The 23,000-nt window shown below is 36.1% G+C and overlaps 1 protein-coding gene across 3 annotated transcripts in view; it reads right to left on the bottom strand.

The window, feature by feature from the left end:
• PEX7 (peroxisomal biogenesis factor 7) overlaps positions 1 to 23,000 on the bottom strand; it is an 86,283-nt gene that overhangs the window by 15,431 nt on the left and 47,852 nt on the right. For all 3 annotated transcript variants that reach the window (XM_025422380.3, XM_025422379.3, XM_025422381.3), the window contains exon 9: positions 13,664 to 13,763. In XM_025422380.3, coding sequence (XP_025278165.1) covers positions 13,664 to 13,763 — 100 coding nt within the window. The remainder of the gene's footprint in view (positions 1 to 13,663; positions 13,764 to 23,000) is intronic.

Raw genomic sequence — 23,000 nt, 5'->3', positions numbered from 1 at the left:
TAATCTACTATGTACCTTTTGGCACAGAGCTGGCATTCCAATATTTACTGAAGCAAGAAAGAAAAGGAGAGAAGAAAGAGAAGAACTTGTCCTGGACTCTTAAAGGGAGAAATACTTTGTACTGGGGGAAGTGGGGAAGAGTGAAGGAAACAGTGGCAAACACATAAAGACGATAAATAACAAAATATAATTGGTATGTAACCAAGGGATTATATAGGATGGTGGGAAATAAAATTAGAAAGCAATACAGATTATAGTGAATCTTGAAAGCAACATTAAAAATTTAGACTTGGGGTGCCCCGGTGGCTCAGTCAGTTAAGCATCTGACTCTTGATTTCAGCTCAGGTTATGATCTTGGGGTCAAGGTACTGAGTCCTGCCTCAGGGTCCCTGCTCAAAGGGGAGTCTGCTTGGGATTCTCTCCCTCTCCTTCTGTCCGTCCTGCTCCTTCTCTGTCTCTCAAATAAATAAAAATTTTTAAAAATAAAGGCCCTTAACATAAATATATAAGTCCTTTATCTAGAATCCTGCACATTTTAAATTTTCATTCCTCTGTGTATCACATACAAATGTACACACATGCACCCACAGTTGCTGCCATGCAAATGCAATTTTTCCCATTTTATTTTCCAACTTGATTACTAACATCTTCATGGTATTCATTTTTGTACATTAATTTTTACTGATCTTATTGAACTCAGTATTTTTAGTAAGTTTAAAGCTGATGTTCTGGATTATAATGTTGACGATCATATGGAGTTTATATGAATAACTATGTCAATATTTCAACCCTTTAAAGATATTTCTAGCTCATTTTGTTTTCTTCTATTACTAATTGGATACACCTTTTAGAACCATGTTGATTACCCTAGTGAAGATGGGAATTCTCATCTTGTTCCTACCTTTAACGAAGCCACTGATATATTTCAGGTCACAGGCTAACAAAATCAGATTTGCATTATGGAAAGCTCTCCCCAGAGGCAGCACTGAGAATCAGTGGAATGATGAAAACATCTTAGAGATCATTTAGGAGATAATTGCAGCAACCATGGCAGAGATACTAATAAATACTTATCTAAGGCAGTGGAGCTAGAAGGAAATGGTCCAGATTTCAGAGAAACTGGTGAGGAGAAATTTATAAACTTGATGTCCACTTGAATTTTGGGAGACAAGAAAACTAGGATGACTTCTCAGGTCTGGTCCATTATGCAATCAATTGAGCAGGTAGGAATACCAGAGGAAAAGTAAGACATCTATTGCAACCACAAAGCAAATGCAATTGGATAAATGGGACAAGCATCATTAGCATATAATTAAGTGAACTGGACATTAAAGGATGTCTACTTTTGTCAGGATGGTAAAGAAGAAACTGGAGATGAAGACATTTGGCAAAGTGGTAGGGAAGATGAGGTTAGCATGGTTAGCATTAAAGCAATATAAGAAGAATTTTCTTTTTAAAAGTCTAAACTATATAGCCAAAAAAGAAGGAAGTCTGGGAAAAGGCTAACTTGGTTTTCAGGAGTTTCCTGGTGACCTTTTTGGGCTTAACTTCAAATGAATCATCAAAGGGAGAGAGATACAAGGGAGTAAAAAGAGAATGTTGATTCTGAGAGAGTAAAAGCAACAGGTAAACCTACTAACTCTTAATGTCTAATAATGGAAGAAAAGCTAAATTTCCTGGCAGCGAGATAGGACAGTGAGGGAAAGTAAGTTTTGAAAATAGAGAACAGAACTGGCTGAAGATCTGAAGCACAGTGTACATCTGAGGAAGCAAAGATCTGAATGAGGAAGCCACTGAGAAAATCAGGAACTCACTAGAAAGGGGAGAAACAGAAATAGAACATCAACATTGTGAGGTGATAGGGATGGAAGAAGATACCCATTCTTGTCTAATTTTATAATTAAGTAGCAAGTAAGGTCAAACGTCCAGTGTTAAAGATACTGTGGAAAGCTGAAAAAAGCTGTTGTGGAGGATGCGCTAGAAAATCAAAACAGGGCAGCCCCAGGGGCGCAGCGGTTTAGTGCCGCCTGCAGCCCAGGGCATGATCCTGGAGACCCTGGATCGAGTCCCATGTCAGGCTCTCTGCGTGGACCTGCTTCTCCCTCTGCCTGTGTCTCTGCCTCTCTCTCTCTCTCTGTGTGTCTCTATAAATAAATAAATAAATAAATACATAAATAAATACATAAATACATAAATAAATACATAAATACATAAATACATAAATAAATAAATAAAATCTTAAAAAAAAAGAAAGAAAGAAAATCAAAACAATGTCAAACTAAGTTGAATAGGATCAAGAATACAGATGAAATTTTTGTGAAAAAGTAATTTGTAGTATACCAAGTCAGCATTTTTGCTTGGTTTCTCAGAAGCAATAACAATGAGTAAGAAAGTGAGTGGTTCAGTATTGAGAGCCAAGGCAGCAGAGACTAAGGTGTCAGTAATTCTAGAAACTCTCATTGCAAGGGTTGTCCATGAAGCACAGCAGGTAGTAGACACAGGTTAACACATCCACCTTAGGGACACATCAAGATCCTATCAGGATCCTATCAAGCTGGGCCTGGGCATGTTTTACAGCTAGGGGAAAACAGGCCCTTATTATATAATTTTAAGCTAAAAATCACACAATCATGAAAGCATCGAAGAGGAAACAACAGAGACTAATGCCTGAGGACACTGGATGCTTCTGGCACATGTTCTTTTCGACTCTAAAGCTAGTCTTTGATGGATGCTGAAAATACCACCTCAGATAAAATGTGAAGAGGACTTAGTTATCTTAACTACCAATAATGCTAGTCTTTTTTTAAAACTGAATTTTCCAACTTCATACTGAGAATTGCAAAATATATTTTTTAAAAATGTATTTATTTATTCATGAGAGACAGAGAGAGAGAGAGAGAGAAGCAGAGACACAGGCAGAGGGAGAAGCAGGCTCCCAGCAGGGAGCCCAATGCGGGACTTGATCTCAGATCCCAGGATCATGTCCTGAGCCGAAGGCAGCTGCTCAACCGCTTAGCTTCCCAGGCATCCCTTGCAAAATATTTTTATCCAGTCAGTCTGTAAAGCTGGTGTAGATACACCAGCTAAAATTGTGGGAACAGAGATTTGAATCACAACATGAGCTGAATTTTTAAATGATGCCTAATTTTTAAAAATTTCTTTATAATTTTATGTTTTTAATTGAGGTTAAGTGTCATATAACATTACATTAGCTTTAGGATTACAATGTAATGTTTCAGTATACATATATATTGCCAATAACTTTTTTATGAAAATGTCAACAAAGTCAAAGTTACTTTTAAAAACACATCTATACAACTGGTTTAAATCATAACCAAATCGAAGCATCTTCCACTGAAACAAACGGAAAATATACAAATATATATATATTTCTATTTTATATATTGAAAAAAATATATACAAATATATATAATGTACAAAATTTCTATTTTGTATATTAAAAAATCTTTATAAATTGCATATATGTTCCTATCATGGATAATCTAGGATATTCACTTGTTAAAGATAATGTTACCAAGAATTTTAGGAGTCTAAGATAGAATTACAAATGTAATATAACCACAACTATGAAAAATATACAAACATATGGAAATAACCAGTAGTTTTGGGACGGATGAAGGGCAAGATGTGGAAGGAAGCATGAGAGAACTTTCTGCGATTCTGGTAGAGTTCTGTATCTTAACCCGAATGGTGGTTACACAGGATTGGTAATTTCTTGATAACTTATTGAGCTGTTCACTTAAAATATGTGCATTTTCCAACAAGGATGTTCCACTTCAAATAAAAACTTCTAAAAACCAGACTGAAGAGAAAGAGATTAATATGGTATGACAGGGATCCTTTCTAAAGTGGCAAGACCATGTATAATATTTTCTCTTCTGAATGTAATTTCCCAATTTCACCATGAGAAAAAAGACCAACTTTATTAAACATATAGAGATTATTTTTTGGAATGAACTAATAATGTCTACTTTAAAGAGATTAAAAAGAGAAATAAATGTTTCCTAGAAGAAATATGTAACGATATGTAAACCTATACCCAGATTATAAATCCAAAACAAAGTATCAATGAGCTTTCAAAGGAACAGAGTTGATATTGCAGAGAACAAAGTAAAGAATTCTAAAAATATATTAATACAGAAAATTCCAATTATACGAATGGGTATATTATAGGTCCAGAAACTCAGGCCTAAAAACAGAAAAAGGATATCCAATTTAGAAATAATAAGGATAAGAGAGAAAAGAGAAAATGCCATGGCTGTATAAATCATGATCAGAAGGAAAAAAATCAAAGAAAATTTTTCTGAACTGAGAGCTAACTTCAGCCTGGTTAACAAGAGAGGGCATAGAGCATTTCTCAGCAATTATCCTCAAAGAATGACCCTAGATACTTATTTGTCAAGTTTTAAACCTTTAAAGACAAGATCTTATGTCTGTCAAGAAGAAAGGAGGTATAATATAAGAATGCTTTGGATCTCATTTTACAGATCTCAAGAAAGAAGAAGCTAAAAAAGAAAAAGGAATTATAAATACAAGAACTCAGATAAATCACTTTTAAGAGAATATATTAAGACACAAAGACTTAGAGTAACATCAGCAAAGTCTTATAAGCTGTTAAGATCACAAGAGACAACAAGTTTTTGAAAACAGATGGAAAGGTACATTTAAAAAGGTGAGAGGAAGATATTTTCTAGGAGAATAAAATACGAAGAAAGGGTGAAAATAACATGTAATCAGTAAACTTGACCACATATGGTGAAAATAAAGGATAAATATGTCAAAAATAATTTAAACTACCAACTATATCAACAAAAGGTTAATGTGATAGATTTTAAATGGTTACAAATTCTTTGCAGCTACCCCCATTAAGAAGTGGAATCTATTTTTCTCACTCTGTAAATCTAAGCTGACCTCATGACTTGCTTTGCAACAGATGGACTGCTGTGTAAACTTCTAAGTCCTGGAGACGCCTGGCAGCTTTTACCCTTGCCCTGTCGGAAATCTGCAACTGCTAAGTAAAGAAGCCTGGGCTCATCTGGAGACACATGACTCAAGAAGACATCTGGCATTGCACCCTAGATATGTCAGTGAGGCCATCTTAGACCACCTAGCTCTAGCTAAGTCACCAGATGACTGGAGTCACAGGGAGGACCCCAGGTGAGGCCAACAGAACTGCTTGGCTGAGCCCAGCCCAAATTGCTGACTCACAGAATTGTAAGCAAAGAAAAATGTTGTTTAAGCCATTAAGTTGTGGGAGAGTTTGTTAGCAATAATACCTGAGATAAAGTAAGTGAGAGAAAAATTGGGACATGCATCAAGAACTTGATTTGTATCTCTCTACAAGGAAGTTTAATGCTGCTTGGCAAAAAAAAATTAATACTACAAACAAATCAAATGTTTATGTTAAAATGTGTTCATGCTATATATGTAAAGAAAAACATTGGTTGAGGTCATCATCTTAGTTTGAAAAAAAGTTTTTAAAGATAAATTTATAGGGAGAAGAGACAAACTCATCACTGAAAATATTATATGGAAAATAATTAGATCCTAAATCTTAGGAGTTAGCCTCTTCTTTGAATCCCAAATCCAATAGGTAACAAAGTCTGGACCAAGTGAGTTTCTCAAAGTTTGTCACATATCTACCAAATTTAATCTATCTTTTAATTTGAATGTTTAGACCATTTAAATTTTTTTTCTTAAAAAAAATAAAAATAAATAATTTTTTTTCTTTTCCTTTTCTTTTTTTCTTCCTTTCTTTCGTTTTCTTTTTGCAAGCTCTATACCCAACATGGTGCTTGAATTCATGACCCTAAGACCAAGAGACACAAGCTCTATCAACTGAGCCAGCCAGGCACCCCTAGACATTTATATGTAATATAATTATTGAAATAGTTTAATGTGTCCTTGGCAAAGACTGACTGCTCTAACTAAAACTTCCCATACTACATTTAATAGAAATGGTACCTTGTCTTTTTCCTGATCTTAGAGGAAAAGCTTTCAGTTTTTCACCACTGAGTATGATATGGGCTGAAGGTTTTTCCATACAGGCTTTATTATGCTGAGGTAGTTAGTTTTTATAATCATCTCCATGATTGGCTTAAGAGTTATAGCACTTTTTCTAAAAATTCTTAGAGGTTAACATAGGGTTTAACAATAAATGTCTTAATTTATCACAATCTACCTTAAAATATTTTTTCACTTTACATATAGTAATAACTTTATAATAGTGTACTTCCAATTCTTCCTTCATTTTATTATTACCATACATTTTACTTTTGCATATACTATGAACTCTATACTGTATACAAATATATTGCATACAATATTATTTTTTGCTTTAGGCAAAAATTTTCAGTGATAAAATTAAAAAGTTTCTTGTATATTTACTTCATTTTTGCCATTTCCAATTATTTTTTCTTTCCTTCTTTCTCTCCCTTTCTTCCTTCTTTCCATCTTTTTTCCTTCCTTTCTTCCTGCCTTCTTCACTTCCTCCCTGTCTGCTTCTTTATTTTCATTTTGGTCTGGGTATATTTCTTCTGACACTTTTTGTAGCATAAGTCTGCTTCTAGCTTTAATTTGTCTGAAATTTCCTTACTTTCTCTTAAAAAAAATGATTTTATTTATTTATTTGAGAGAGAGTTAGAGAGAGAAAGCACATGAGCAGGGGAGGAGGAACAGAGGCAAAGGGAGAAACAGACTCCCTAGCTCCCCTAGCAGGGAGCTAGACTCAGAGCTCAGGACCCTGGGATCATGACCTGAGCCAAAGGCAGATGCTTAACTAAGACACCAAGGTGCCCTCTTTATATTCAAAAGATTCCTCTTTATATTCTTCACTTAGTGCTTTAAAAAGACATTCCTCTTTATATTCAAAAGATTCCTCTTTATATTCTTCACTTAGTGCTTTAAAAAGACATTCCTCTGTCTTGTGGCTTGCATAGCTACTGATAAAAAGTCCGCTGTAATTCATATCTAGATGCTTCCTTCTGGATATGTTTCTTTTTTTTCCTGCCTGTTTTTCATATTTTCTCTTTATCTTTGGTTTTTATCAGTTTGAATATGTGTATGCCTTGATGTGTTGTTTTATTTGTTTAAATCCTGCTTGGGGTTCTCTAGGATTCTCAAACCTATGGTTGGGCTTTCATTATTTTTGGAAAATTCTTAACATTACATCTTCCCTATTTGCTCTCTCTTCTTCAGGACTCCAATTACATATATGTAAGAACACCTGATGTCCCACAGATGCTAGATGCTGTTCTCTTTTATTTCCCTCATTCTTGTTTTCTCCTTTTGTTTCAGCTTGGGTAGTTTCTAGTAACCTATCTCTAAATTCACTGATGAGTCTTCTGATGGACTGCATCTCTGATACGGTACTTTAAAAAAAGTTACTAGCTTCATTTGATTCTTTCTTACATTTTTATCTCTTAGCTGAAGTCCCTCACCTGTTCACATATGTTGTCCACCTTTCCCATTAGATCCCATTTGTGCAGTAGCTGTGTCTTCTTCCTGTGCTCTGCCGCAAGTAAAACACCGCTGGTGTCCCATCTCTCCTTGGAAGGAGGTATCTGTCTTCCTTGGATTTTGGGCTACTGGTTTGCCCTATCTCAGCTTTCTGATGGGTTTCTAGAGAGTCTGACTTCTTATTTTTACAATGGGAATAATGCTTTTTTGTCTTTTTACATCTTAGGGAAAATTAGAATATTCATTCCTTTTTTAAAAAATATCTTCACTGAGATGTAATTTAAATACCATAGAATTCACCCATTTTAAATGCACAATTCAATGATTTTTAGTATCTTTACAGCACTGTTTGGCTATTACCATAATAGTTTTAGAACATTTTCATCACTCCAAAAGATCCTGTGTGTCCATCTGCAGACAATTCCCATTCTCATCCTCTACCCCGGATGACCACTAATCTCCTGTCTCTATAAATGTAAATTATACATTATACACTCTTTGCATCTAGTTTCTTTCAATAGCATAATGCTCTGGAGATTCATCCATGTTGCAGCATGTATCAAACTGTTCCTTTTTATTCTTGACTAGTATCCCATTGTATTGATTTACCACATTTTGTTTATCCATTCAGCAGCTGATTGACACTTGGACTGCTACCACTTTCTGGCTAGGAATATTCACATACAAGTCTTTGTGTAGATCTACATATCTATATTTTCATTTCTTTTGGTTAGATCATCAAGAGTGTAATTGCTGAGATGTATGGTAAATTAACATTTAACTCTTTAAGAAACTGTCAAACTTTTCCAAAGTAAGTGCAACATTTTACATTTCTACCAGCAATACATGGGAATGCCCCCTTTCTTGAAATACTTTCTTCTTTGATTTTCAAACATACTATACTTTTGTAGCTTTTCTTTTACCTCGATGACCATTCCTTCTCAATCCACTTTGCTGGATTCTCTTCTTCCAGACTTCTAGAGTTTCTTCTGAGCCTCTTCTTCATTTATATACTCTCTAGATAACTTTAATCTGCCCCAAAACTTTCAAAACCATTTTTATGCCAAAAACTCCCAAATTTGTATCTGTTACCCTAAACTCTTTCCTGAGGTAGATAAGCCTAAATCTGTTTACTTAGCATCTCCATTTGAATGTCTCCTTCCCAATGAAAACGAAATGAAATATTTGTGTGTATATGTATACACACATGGTATTTTCTTTATCCTTTCATCCATGATGGACACTTCATTGTTTTCATGTGTGGCTATTGTAAATAATGCTGCAGGGAACATAGGGGTACATACATCTTTTGAAATGAGTATTTTCATTTTCTTTGGATACATACCAGGAAGTTAAACTGCTGGATTATATGGCCATTCTATTATTAATTTTTTTAAGGAAACTCCATACTGTTTTCTATAGCAGCTAGACCAATGTACATTTCCACCAATAGTTTACAAGCGTTCCCTTTTCTCCACAGATACACACATACATATATATATGTATACAATAAAATTAGGCTATAAAAAATGAAATCTTGCTATTTGTGATAATATGTTAAGAGAAATCAGACAAAGAAATACCATAAGATTTCAATTACATATGGAATTTTAACAAACCCCCAAACCAAAAAAGCAACCAAACTCATAGAGAACAGACTGGTGGTTACCAAAGGTGAGGGGTAAGGATTGGGAGAAATGGATAAAAGGAGTCAAAAGATGGGGCAGCCCTGGTGGCTTAGCGGTTTAGTGCCGCCTTCAGCCCGGGATGTGATCCTGGAGACCCGGGATCAAGTCCCACACCAGGCTCCCTGCATGGAGCCTGCTTCTCCCTCTGTAGGCTTCTCCCTCTGCAGGCTTCTCTCCCTCTGCCTGTGTCTCTGCCTCTCTCTCTCTGTGTGACTCTCATGAATAAATAAATAAAATCTTAAAAAAAAAAAAAAAGGGAGTCAAAAGGTGCTAACTTTCAGTTATAAAATAAATAAGTCCTGGGGATATAAAATGGTGCAGCATGGTGACTATAGTCAATAACACTGTATTCTATATTTGAGAGTTTCTTTTTTTTTTTTTTTTTTAAAGTTCTTTTTTTTTTATTTTTTTTTTATTTTTATTCATTTGTGATAGTCACAGAGAGAGAGAGAATGAGGCAGAGACACAGGCAGAGGGAGAAGCAGGCTCCATGCACCGGGAGCCCGATGTGGGACTCGATCCCGGGTCTCCAGGATCGCGCCCTGGGCCAAAGGCAGGCGCCAAACCGCTGCGCCACCCAGGGATCCCTATTTGAGAGTTTCTAAGAGAGATCTTAAAAGACCTCATCATGAGAAAAACATTTTTTTGTCACTTTGTGTGGAGACAGATGTTAACTAGATTTACTGTGATTATTTTGCAATATATACAAATGTCAAATCATTATGCTATATACCTGAAATGTCAATTCTACCTCAATAAAGAAAATCCACAAATCAATTTCTATCATTCTTCTGCTTTTCAATCTCCAATGGCTATTACAAAGAAAATCAAACATAGTATGGTCTGCAAGTCCCTACACAATTTGGCCCCTGCCCAATTCCCATTATGCTCTGCCTCATTCAGTCGGCTTGTCAAGCTTGTCTTCTTTCTGTCCTTAATAATATCAAACTCTTTACCACCAATGACTTAACTGTTGTTTCCTCTGTGAAAAACATTCTTCCTTTAGATTTCTGGATGGTGGCTTCATTTCGCTGTTCAGCCATCAACTCACATTTCACTTTTCTAGGAGAGTCTTCTCCAGACCAGCAAAAGTACCCTATCATTCTCTATCAAATTCGTCCAATCTTGAGTAGTATTTATTACTATATGAAGTCATATTTTGGTTAATTATTTGATTTCTGCCATAATATGTAAGCTCCATGACAGCAGGAATCTAGTCTGCTTTGTTTAATGGTTTAATCTTAGTGCCTAGAACTCTACCCAGCCTTCAAATATGAATGAGGGATCCCTGGGTGGCGCAGCGGTTTGGCGCCTGCCTTTGGCCCAGGGCGCGATCCTGGAGACCCGGGATCGAGTCCCACGTCGGGCTCCCGGTGCATGGAGCCTGCTTCTCCCTCTGCCTGTGTCTCTGCCTCTCTCTCTCTCTCTGTGTGACTATCATAAATCAATAAAAATTTAAAAAAAATATGAATGAGTGTATATTTTCCTAAAGCATCCTTTGCTTCCCTCTGTTTTAACATGTGTCAACGCTGTACTGTAACCACCTGTTCTGCACAACTGTAATAGATACTTAATAGATGTGACCGAATAAAAGAGAATCAATGAATGTCAAAAAGCATTAAGAAAAACAGAAAAATAGATAACTCTGTAATAATACTTTCAAAAGATTAAAAATACATTAATAAAAGATACAAATTCTTCAGTATTTCATTTATATGACCTACAACACAGCAAAAATCATATAAGGTAAAGTTGACTAAACTTGAAGAATGGGAAAAAACATAAAATTTAGTTGATACTCTCAACACTCAGTTTTTTAAAATATGACAAATAAATACAGTTTCTTAAATTCTAATGTTAAATAATACACCATCAATAAGGAAGAAATAATTTCTTTCATTCTCAAGTACTAGCCATGCTCCCGCCTATCCCAGGGTCTATGATATACTATTACTTTTGCCTATTTATGATATTCCTCTGTCTCTTCACTAGTTAACACCTACTCATCTGTCAGACCTCAAATGAGCCTCACTTCCTTACAGATGTTTTATATAGGTCAAATATCTATTCTAATTATGAACCTTTGAGGAGCAACGTATTTCTCCTTTTTAGGCTTGTCACAGCTGTCTGTTGACATTCATTTGTGAGATTAGTTGATACAATAGTAGACTAAATGCTTTATGAAGACAGGGCCCATGTTTACTTTCATTCCTCATTGAATCCCCAATATCTAGTACAAGGTCCAACATATGAAAATATCTGTGGAAAGAGTAAATGAATGAGAGAGAGTGGTTTTACTTTTAAGGTCCCTCCTAATCCCAAATTTTTGTCCCATTATGAATTAACTCAGTGGAGACTTCTAGTACAATTGAACTGTATATTCTGCCATTGAACCTGATGCTTATTTAGAGCTCAAAGACTTTTGCTTCTTCATTCCTATTTGCTCTCAATAGCAACTATTTTCTTAGTACAAATGGAATTTGATTATTCAATTGGAAGAGATTACATAGAAAAAAAAAAAGAGAAAATCATGTAATAAAATCTCCTATTAAGAAATTTTAAAATACAATTAATATGAAATGATTAATAAATATGATTATGATTCAGAGGACTTATTAATCCTCTGAAAACAAAGTTCCTTTTAATGGGGTGGTCTATCTGTGGAGGATTTTTTTTGTTTGTTTTTTTTTAAAGATTTTATTTATTTATTTATAGAGGCACACACACAGAGAGAGAGAGACGCAGAGACACAGGCAGAGGGAGAAGCAGGCTCCATGCAACAAGCCTGATGTGGGACTTGATCCCTGGTCTCCAGGACCACACCCCGGGCTGCAGGCGGCGCTAAACCGCTGCGCCACCAGGGCTGCCCTATCTGTGGAGGATTTAGAAAACACTTGGCACTCTGGACAAGAACCTGCTATGACCTCATACATTAAGGAGACCCCAGTCTTGGACTCATAAAGTATGGGTTAACAGAACTGTATGAGAAGAAAAATATTTACTTAGAGTCCTTTGTATGATATTGCCACATTTCAATAGGTACATTACAATTTCTTTTTAACTAGGACAGCAAAGAAGTATGATTATTTTACTAAAAATCATCTATAAAAAATGTATTTCTCAGAAAAGGAACTAGTTTACTTGAAGCACACTGTATTTACATTAAAGATAATGCTATTTTATCCATCACTATTACAGTTTCTTCTCAGAAGAAATGCCATTAAATCATTTAAAAACAATTATTCTAATGTTATTATTCTAATGTTAATGAGAATATTCTATAATGAGAATATGTATTTTTTGGGGGGAGAATATTTTAAAATGAGAATTGTCTTAAGTTCTTAAAATTAAAAAAGTATCCATTTAAATTTAAGAATTTAAATTTAAGAATACAGTAATGAGAAATGAGGCTTGTTTTTTGTTCAAGTTCTAAAATTCATCATAAAAACATAACTTCTTAGTCATACTCTATTTTCTTTTTATGATTATGGTGTTTTCACATGGTCTATAAGTGTCTAATCACTCAACATACTGTGTAGTGTTTCTGACCTGAGTTTATAATTTCTAAAACTGAAACAGCATAAAAAAAAAAAACTCTAAAGAATATTTAAAGTCCAAAATAGTGACTCTCAAGTCCTCAAGACAACAAAAAGGGGAAAATATGAAGTTTATTAATTTTTTTAAAGATTACTTGAGAGAGAGAGAGCTCACGCAAGTGAGCACAAATGGGGGAGGGGCAGAAGGGGGGAGGTCCAGAAGGAGAGAAGCAGACTCCCCCTCCCCTGCTCAGTGCAGAGCCCCACACCAGCTTGACCTTACAACTTGAGATCATGACCTGAGACGAAATCAACAGTCCATGCTTCACTCACTGAACCACTCAAGCACCCCTGAAATTTATTTTTTTAAATCTTTTTTTTTTTAATTTTTTTTATTTATTTATGATAGTCAGAGAGAGAGAGGCAGAGACATAGGCAGAGGGAGAAGCAGGCTCCATGCACCGGGAGCCGGACGTGGGACTCGATCCCGGGTCTCCAGGATGGTGCCCTGGGCCAAAGGCAGGCGCTAAACCGCTGCGCCACCCAGGGATCCCTGAAATTTATTAATTAAAATAGCAGCCATTCTACTCTACTTGGTTCCCCATTGGAACCCTCTCTTTTGACATCAAGTGTGGAGAAGATGGTGATAGTCCTGAGAAGAAAATGACCTACCTATCATCTCAACTGCTCAGTGGGACAGTCTAGAACTACACTCTTGACTCTCATCAACCTCTGGGGATAATCCTTCCCCATTCCATTCTTCTCTTGTCACCCTCTGTATTGGGAGAAGTCTACTCAAATGCCCAAGTTTATATAACAAAAGAGATTAAGTTAATTAAGTAATTGTACTTTGTCCTGCCCTAAAGGCAAAAGTGTGTTCTTGAAAGCAACATGGGCCAAGCATAGAGCTAGTTGCAAACTTTGTGGGTAGGAAAAACATCAGGAGATACCACCCATTACCTGAGTAGGACTCTGAAGACTTAAATCTAAACCACAAGTAAACTCCGTATGATGTTCCACTGTTTCAAGAAGAGGGTCAGGCTTTGAAAAGTTCCAGAATCTGTGAATATAAACAGAAAGAAATAATTTAGGTGCTAAAATTACCAAAAAATGTATCTAAGAAAAAAACAAATATTTACCATAGCAGGGTCTTGATCAAAACAGCTTCAACCAAGTCATAAATACAGAGTCCCACTACTGAGCTACATAAAGAAATCTAATAAAGAAAAAAATGTACTCCATTCTATTATATAAAAAATGAAATTATTAATCCATATACCCTTGTAAAAGACTATTATATTCCCATTAGTATTCTTGTAGAATAGAAGCTTAATAAATTTTAGTTTAATTTTTTTATATTGCACAAGGACATTTAAGATGAGAGATACTATGCTTTTGTAGCAATTTCTAAAAGCATTTATGATTATAAAATAAGGATATTGGATTACACAAACTCTAACATTTTGTGACTTTTAAATACTTCATTTCTCAACAACTGATATGAAAAGATCTTAGATTTAATTTACATTTCAACAGCAATTCAGATTCTTTAAAAACAATCTGTTCTCTTATGAAAATCTCTGTAATTCTGAAAATCGTCTTTTTGAGGCACAGTCTTTCTTATAGATTCTACATCAAGGTAATTTCTATAGACTCAAGAAAAACTGAAATGTGTTTTCCTAGGCCAATATTAAGTATTCTATTTATCTATAGAAGACTGGGAGTGGTAATATTTACCATAATATGCCTCTGATTTCTACTGTACAGATAAGAACTTGGCTCTATTTTCAATACACAAAATAGTGCTTTATTTCTAAAGCTGTATTTGCTCATCATCTTTCTTATTTGATTCTAAACACTCCATAGAAATGGCACATTCAGGATCATAGAGTCATACTCCAATTCAGCCTCCCTAATGATCTGCAACATGGAACACACTGAGGGTTTAGCAGATCTCTTTGAAAGAGAGTAAATACACAGAACCAACAGTCATAGTTTGTTTAACCTGGTGGTATTATTTCCCTAATAAATACAGGGTTGGTCTTATTAAGTTTGAAAAAGATTGTTGCTATGGATAAACCACTGTGTGGGTACCAGAGAGACAATGAATAAATAGCTCCTTTATCAGATTACTGAAATCTACAAAATATTTAAGGAGAGTGATTTTTACTTTTGCAAATTTCCTATTCAAACAAATGAGGGAACAGGCTGCAGTCCTTTTCAGAAATCAAAATAGTGGCCTCCACTGTCTTTGCGTATTTGTTCCTTCGGGTCAAGACAGATCTTATACTGAAATCTAATTTTCTAGATTTTGATAATGTTTATATAAGCAAAAGTAAATAAGTCATCATGTAATTTCATTTCTAGAACATGGTTATTCACTGATTTGCATTACTTGAAACAGTAATCAAATGATTTTGTATATACCCACTATGTTCCAAAAAATATTCAAAATGGTTTTAAAAATGAGTTATTTGATATGGCCTAAAAAATGAGTTAAAGGAAAAGGATAGGAAAGTAAATTTGAACCTGCAATGAAATTGATAAACAAAAATAAAGAGCATCCTCAACATCCTCGAAGGAAACACAGAGATGTTGCTTCATAGGCCACTACTCATGAATCAATGGTATTCATTCTAAAGGGTAGTAGAATCATTCTGTGGGAAGGTCAACTTCATCTATATTCAACTTTCTGACTTCATTTAGGATTTAGATTCTATTTCAATCAAATAGATGGTCATTTGTCTTTAGACTAATCATAAAAATTGGTTTCTGAATTTCAGCAGAACTTTTTAAAGATAATAAAAAGCAAAAGGATTCATTTGTACCCTCCTGACAAGTTCCTAGGATGCAGTTTTTGTTATTATTTTGTTGTTTTGAGCCAGTTAAGGAAAAGGCTGCACTTAGGACAAGAGAGGTGGGCCTTAATACAATTTAGGATGCCCAATAAGGATGCATGTGTGAAAACATCTAACTTTGGCTTGCAAGTATGACAAAGGAAGTCACACATGCAGGAGGGCTGAAATTCTCCCCAAAAAGTCAAGCTGGGGGTGCCTGGCTGGCTCAGTCAGTAGAGCGAGTGACTCTTTATCATTAGTTCAAGTCCTGTGTTGGATGTAGAGATTACACAAATAAATAAAACTTAAAAACAAAAAGTAAAGCTGAATTTACTCTAATACATAGCTTAATGGGTGTTCAAGATACCATACAGCTCCACATCAGAGTCACACTCACCATAACTTTAACCTGGGAAAAACTACCAGGTATTTACCCACAATCTGCAAAACATTCATCAAACAAGATGCATGCTAAAACTCTAAGGATACTATTTGGTGAAGGAAGGGTTAGTGAATGCCATAGAAGCACTATCAGCTTATTACATCAGTTCACAGCTCTCACAGAAATTACATAATACACAAACTATGCATATTATGCAACTTGTACAAAAATTTTGAGAGGTTGACTTCCAGCAGAATAGCTGATGAGGTGTCTAGACCAACATTCTTACCGAAAAAAAAATTCCTAGATAATACATAAAAACAAATACTACCACAAAAACTTCATAAGAGCATCAATGAGGGACACTCAGGTCAAAACTAAGACTGAAGCCCAGAGCAGTGTATCAACAATAAGCCAGCTTTCACCTTGACAGAGTTTGCTAAACAGGGAGAACCAGAGCTTTGACTTTAACTTCGAGGGCATCAGGAGCCAGAAAAGTCAGAAAAACTAATATTCATAATTTAAAAATAATTTTCAGTAAACTAAAATATCTTAGCAAACGTATCAAGTGAAATACAGTAGATGGCACAAGCTAAATAAGTTGAGAAACCACAAGCTAAGCAATGCATCTATACACTATCATTTATTCTTTCATCACTAATGGCTTTTTTAATAACAAAAGAAAAAAATGTATTTTCTTCCTCATTCCCCCTCTCAAATGGCATTGAACTGTTAACAGTTCAATGTGGACACATCCAAAACTGCTCTATGTTTCTCCATTCCAGTTCCACCAGGAAGGGGCAAGCAGTAAGAAGGAGATGAGCGTTCCTCCACATTTTCTCATGTTAGCAATTAAGGCAGTAGGCAAGGTCTCTCCTCGCAATCTTTTGAAATCAAAGGTCCCAGAAGCTCTACATATCTGAGAACCTTCATATGCCTATCATACAAGTAAAATAGGCTCCTTTTATTGGGAGAAGTCAGGCTACATTTATCATTAAGTGGTCAAATTAAGCATATTATTGTTAAGTGCAATGTTTGCTTTGGTCCAGCACATATACTACTTGGTGCCTTTTTGTCTCTTTGCTGATGAAATCACTGCCTATTTAAGCTCTCTCATGGGAAGCAAATATACAGGACAGGCCTCCAATGATTAAAAATATTACAGAACTGTGGGAACATATTTCATTTAAATTGGAGATGGAGAGAGAGAAATATTTATCATAGTACCAATGCCTTCTTTGGGTTCCTGTTTGCCTTCTGGTTCCACACTTCTTTTTTTTAAAGATTTTATTTATTTATTCATGAGACACACACACAGAGAGAGAGAGAGAGAGAGAGAAAGAATGAGGCAGAGACACAGGCAGAGGGAGAAGCAAGCCTATGCAGGAAGCCCAACACAGGACTCAATCCCAGGATTCCAGGATAACGCCCTGGGCTGAAGGCAGGCGCCAAACCGCTGAGCCACCCAAGGATCCCCTGATTCCACACTTCTTTAAAAAACAAGTATGTAGCACTATGTTAAATAAAACACCCAAACTATTTCAAAAATAAAGTTAAAATTATTTTTTACTCTACTAAAACATCATTTGGAATCCCTATACTAATACTTCTGAAATTCAGCCAACATATGAGTTCAGTAAAAGATTTATGATATTTTTCAAAATTCTTCTTATTCCTTTCCTATTCTCAACTTACAGATTGGTCCATAATTCTTTGTAAGTCTTTCCTAACTACAATAAAAAGATGGGAAACAATTTTGGCTACTTTTCCATACCTTACATGTAAATGAATTTTAGTCAAGCTGAATTTTAATTAATTTTAGTCACATTAATTTTAGTTGCATTTTTAAAATTCTAAGCAAATTGAACAATTATAATTCCCTGTTTGCACTGCTTTGGTCTAGTGTTCTCTAGAGTGATGAGCAAGAAATATCACAACAGCTTCTTTTCTTGTTGCTTAATTACTTGTCATTCAACAATTTATGAGCCTCGTATATGCTACATACTGCACTGGCCATCAGAAGCAAGAGAGACGTGGCCTCAGCACTCCTTCCTGCAGTTCTGAGTTCAGTGGGATAAGCTGACATTTTTTTAAAAGGCCAGAGAAACAAATAAATGTTACTGCAATTGACAAGTGCCCTGGAAGATAATGCAGGATGTATAAGAATGACATCCTGGGGTGCCTGGAAGGCTCAGTCAGTTAAGTCTCCAGCTCTTGATTTTGGCTCAGGTCATGATATCAGGGTCCTAAGATCAAGCCCTGCATTGGGCTTCATGCTCAGCACAAAGTTTGCTTGAGATTCTTTTTCTCTTCCCTTCGTGCTGTAAGTAAATAAATCTTCCAAAAAAAGAAGAAGAAAAAAAAAGAATGACATCCTGAGGAATTGACACTGAGCTGAAATCTGAACATTGAAGAGTTAGCCAGGTAGAAAGTAGCTGGAGCAGAAAGGGTCAGATCTTTTAACCTACAGGTCTTTTAGCCTATGTGAGGAATTTGGGATTTTTCTCTTAAGTATAAAAAACAAAACAAAAGGAAACAAAAAAACTGAAGGAGTTTTATATATTTGACTTTACATTCTTTAAAAACATTTTCTTGGGGGATCCCTGGGTGGTGCAGCGGTTTGGCACCTGCCTTTGGTCCCGCGTTCCTGGAGACCCGGGATCGAGTCCCGTGTCGGGCTCCCTGCATGGAGCCTGCTTCTCCCTCTGCCTGTGTCTCTGCCTCTCTCTCTCTCTCTCTCTCTCTCTCTCTCTCTCTGTGACTATCATGAATAAATAAATGAAATCTTAAAAAAAAAAACATTTTCTTGGTAAACTTTTAAATCTTATAATAGTTTTAAATCTGCAGAAAACTTATAAACCAAACAGAGTTCCCATAAAGTATGGCCCTATGAAGTATGGGTTCAAAAAGAGAAAATATCAGCTTGGATTTAGGATGGTGACAGTGCTAATGAAAAAAGGCTAATGGATTGGAGATATATAAGGGAAGAAGAATGAATACAACAGAAGACAACAATTATTATTGAAACAGGAAAAAAAAATAATGATTCCTATGTTTCTGGCTTCTATCATAGTACTTACAAGACCTCCACACATTTAGTTACTCAGAGATCTATTTTTCTCTAAAAGGCACTAAGCTCCTTGAATTCAGGGACAGTGTCCTATTCTTTGTATCTCTAGCATATATAAAAGTATCTGACACATGGACTACCCAAAGCATGTTTCTTGAATGAATGAATGAATGAATGAATAAAAAATAAATGTGAATATTAAGAATGACATAAATAACAAAGGCCAATCTCCAGGTAAGGTAACCTTAAATCACCTATAAGATGGTTCCCAAATGATGGACCAGAGACTCATTCCTCTACTTTGCTGAGGAATTTTATCTGAAAATTCCAATTGAGTAGATCTGTATGGAATCCAAAAATCCCTTCTCAGGAAATAGTGATGCTCAACCAGCTAGGTCTGGGAATTACCATCTATATAGCAGCACTTCAAGAGATAGAGATTTGATAACTTCCCATAAGAAACAACAGTGATATAAGACAGAATGGAAGGCAAGGGAAAGAGCCAGCAGGGTGGTGGTTCTCAGCCTTGACTGAATGTAATCAACTGAAAAATTTTAATAAACTACTGATGTATGAATGCTATTCCTAGAATTTCTGATTTAATTGGCCCGGGGCAGGTCACGGGCATTGGAACTTTCAACCATTCTCCAAGTGACTGTAATGTACAGCCAAGGTTGAGCATCTCTGGGGGGCTGGGAAGTGGGGGAGTGGCAGATATAACCCATTAATTGAGAATCACTGATCTAGACCAGCAGTTCTCAGACTTAACTTTGCATCAGAATCACCTGACGTGCTTGTGACAGATTTTGGAGGTATGGAGTAAGGCTCAAGAATTTGCTTTAGAAATTAAGCAATCCATCATGACATAGCTAATAAATGGCAACCCTAATGTACAGACTCTACTAGCACCATGTCCAGTACTTTTTCTACTGAAAGATGCTGCCATTCGTTTTTTTCTCTGGGGCATGCCAAGGAATCTGGAATATAAGTGGCCTGGGGCTCTCCAGGTAGTTCTGATTGACATCCTCAAAGTCAAATAGACCTGGGCCAAGTCAGGCTTCCCCCATATACTCCTCAAAACTCCATAGAAAATTCCATTCACAAAAGCCCATGCCAAGACTCCATTCGTCCACCAGCTTACATTCAAAACCAATACTCTAAGAAAATTACAAGCTAGAATAAATCTGAACTCCTATAGCAAGGAGAAATTTTCATTTCTTCTAATATTTTTAATATGCATTTACTAGATCTCTCATCTACCTTGCTGTCCCTTCCTCACTTTTGTATCACTCAACTGATCAGCTCTTTTTGTAATCTTATAGATTCCCATCATTTTGAAGTGAATCCTCCCTGAGCAGAACACATGGAATCACGGACTTATCATTTTATTGTCTGTATTATTGTCTTATTTTATTGTCTGAGATTAAGACATGGAAATTGTAAAACTAGCAAAAACAATCTTGTAAAGAGCTAAGCTTTCATTCATTAACTAAAGAATATTTACTGAGTGCTAATGCTCATTTATCTGCATGACTAGACTGGAGAGTTGTTGATTTTTGGAACTGGTAAAAAAAATTAAGTTTAAAACTGAAAAATACCATCTGCTAAATGAAAAAAATATGATTAATTTTAAAGAATTACTGGGACACCTGGGTGGCTCAGCAGTTGAGCATCTGCCTTCGGCTCAGGTTGTGATCCCATGGTCCCGGGATCGAGTCCCACTTGGGTCTCCCTGCATGGAGCCTGCTTCTTCCTCTGCCTCTGCCTCTGTCTCTGCCTCTCTCTGTGTCATGAATGAACAAACAAAATCTTAAAAAAAAAAAAAAGAATTACTGAATAAGTTTCAAAGACAACTTTTACAACTCATTCACAAAAATCCAGAAACCATATTTACAACTGTCAAGGTTAAGTACAAAAGTCTAGAATTAAGATTCTCTATCAAAATAAGTGCAATTTACTATTTCACTTAAAACTTCAATCAGAGGGATCCCTGGGTGGCTCAGTGGTTTAGCGCCTGCCCAAGGCATGATCCTGGAGTCCTGGGATCGAGTCCCACATCCAGCTCCTACATGGAGCCTGCTTCTCCCTCTGCCTGTGTCTCTGCCTCTCTCTCTTTCTGTGTCTCTCATGAATAAATAAATAAAATCTTAAAAAAAAAAAACCTTCAATGAGATCAGTATTTCACAGGGGCTTACTCCACTTCATCACAATAAATATTAAGCCCAGGAGCCCCATACCACAAAGCCTAGCGTATTTTAACAGATTAAAGAAAATCATTAGCTGATGGAAGGCTTGCTCTGAGAGTATTCATAGTTGCAATCCACAGAGATACAGGATGATTTTCTGAAGAATGCCACACCTCAACAAAAGGAGATAAAGAAAAAAACAGAAACACTGTTAAAGATTTTGTTTACTGCTTACTAGTACAAACTATTGAACCATAAAACAATTTTCCAATCAAGTTCAAACAATATCTTAAAAAAGAAACAAAATGGAAGAACTCTATCTAGCATGAAATAGTATCAGTATCTCAGGGATGAGAGTAGTCTCTGTTCAACCAAACTGTAACAGGCACCAAAATGTGGCTACCTAGGTTAACTACCTGCCAAAAAGTGGCAATAGGTTATCTTACAGAAGTACAGACCACGGTGCGATTGGATGAGGCTGCAGAACTTCACACCCAAGTGTTAAAAAACTAAAGTGATAGCAGCTGCTTGCCTGTGCTTTAGTCCTTTATCAGCTGTATCACTATGAAATTCTTAATGTCCTCACCTCTGCAGCTAAGCTTTTATGAATAAACCCATTTGGGTTGTCAGGTTGTGGGATGTCTACACAGCTTACAAGGATCTCCTTTACTGAACAACTCTCTTGTCCCTGGAGGACAGTTAGTGATGGGGTGAGGGAGAGAAGCAGACACTGATAAATGTGGGAGAAAGAAAAACACACAAAGCAGACCAAATAATTCTGCTTATCTGGTGACTGGATATGAAAGCTTAAGGGGGAAAACAAATCTGTGCAGGAAGAGGAGAAATGAGAAGCAGGCACTCAACTCAAGCAGTTTCAGTATCCTAGCTGGCCCCTGCAGCACTCCTGCCCTGGTGCTCTAAGGGATTCAGATCCTGAGTAACACCTCTGCTTTTCTATAGAAGCTAGCTCAAGATGGTTTCTGTTTTACACACGAGCCTGCACACATGCACACACATGCCCTAACAGTGAAAAAACATAAGGGATGCTGCTAAATTTTAAAGAGGCAAATAGATGAGTCTTTGTTGGTGTTTATCATTGGTATGGTTCACTCTATTAGGTCAAATTTCTAAGATTCAATGTCAGAATATATAATGTTGCCACATTCCAGACTGGAGCTTCAGAGAACAGACTTCGAGGGTGAATTATTTATCCTTAAGTTCTCAGGGGAAAGAATAAAGTACTAACAGCTGGCAGGTAGTACCCAGTTGATCTAAACAAACAGGCTCGCTTTGTGTGCAAATAATTAAGGGGGGGGAACACTGAGGTTTTCTGCTCAATTACCTTTTTCTTAAAAACTGTAATTGCACAGATTAGAGTCCACTAATTCTACAAGGCTTAGAACAAAGAACAGCAGCTTCCTGCATAGTTCCCTCTGCCCTTCACCTCAGAGCCAATCATTTTCCATTTTTCTGGCTGTTTCTTCTGATACACTGTGCTTACTTCCTCTATATTTCCAAATAATATATTCACAGAATTCATTGATTTATTTTCATTTTCACATATTATCTTTTGACTTCCTACTGTGGAAGATGAGGCAAAGCATTATCTACATTTTAGAAAATATACATATACACAGTAAAAGCCACCCAGATGCCTGGTGAAACTGCACAACAGAAGTTCTTAAAAATTATAATACAAATTAACTGACAAACTCCATAAATTTTCTGTTGGAACTAATCAACATAATTCAAAGTTCAAAGCAGTGACTGACACTGCACTAAGCTAAGGCTTAACATTCCTCACTCCTAGTAGATCTATGTA

The sequence above is a fragment of the Canis lupus genome, chromosome 1 (assembly GCF_003254725.2).
Source record: "Canis lupus dingo isolate Sandy chromosome 1, ASM325472v2, whole genome shotgun sequence".
NCBI classification, from domain to species: Eukaryota; Metazoa; Chordata; class Mammalia; order Carnivora; family Canidae; genus Canis; species Canis lupus.
The sequence above is the reverse complement of the archived record's forward strand: the minus strand, read 5'-3'. Positions and strand labels throughout refer to the sequence as shown.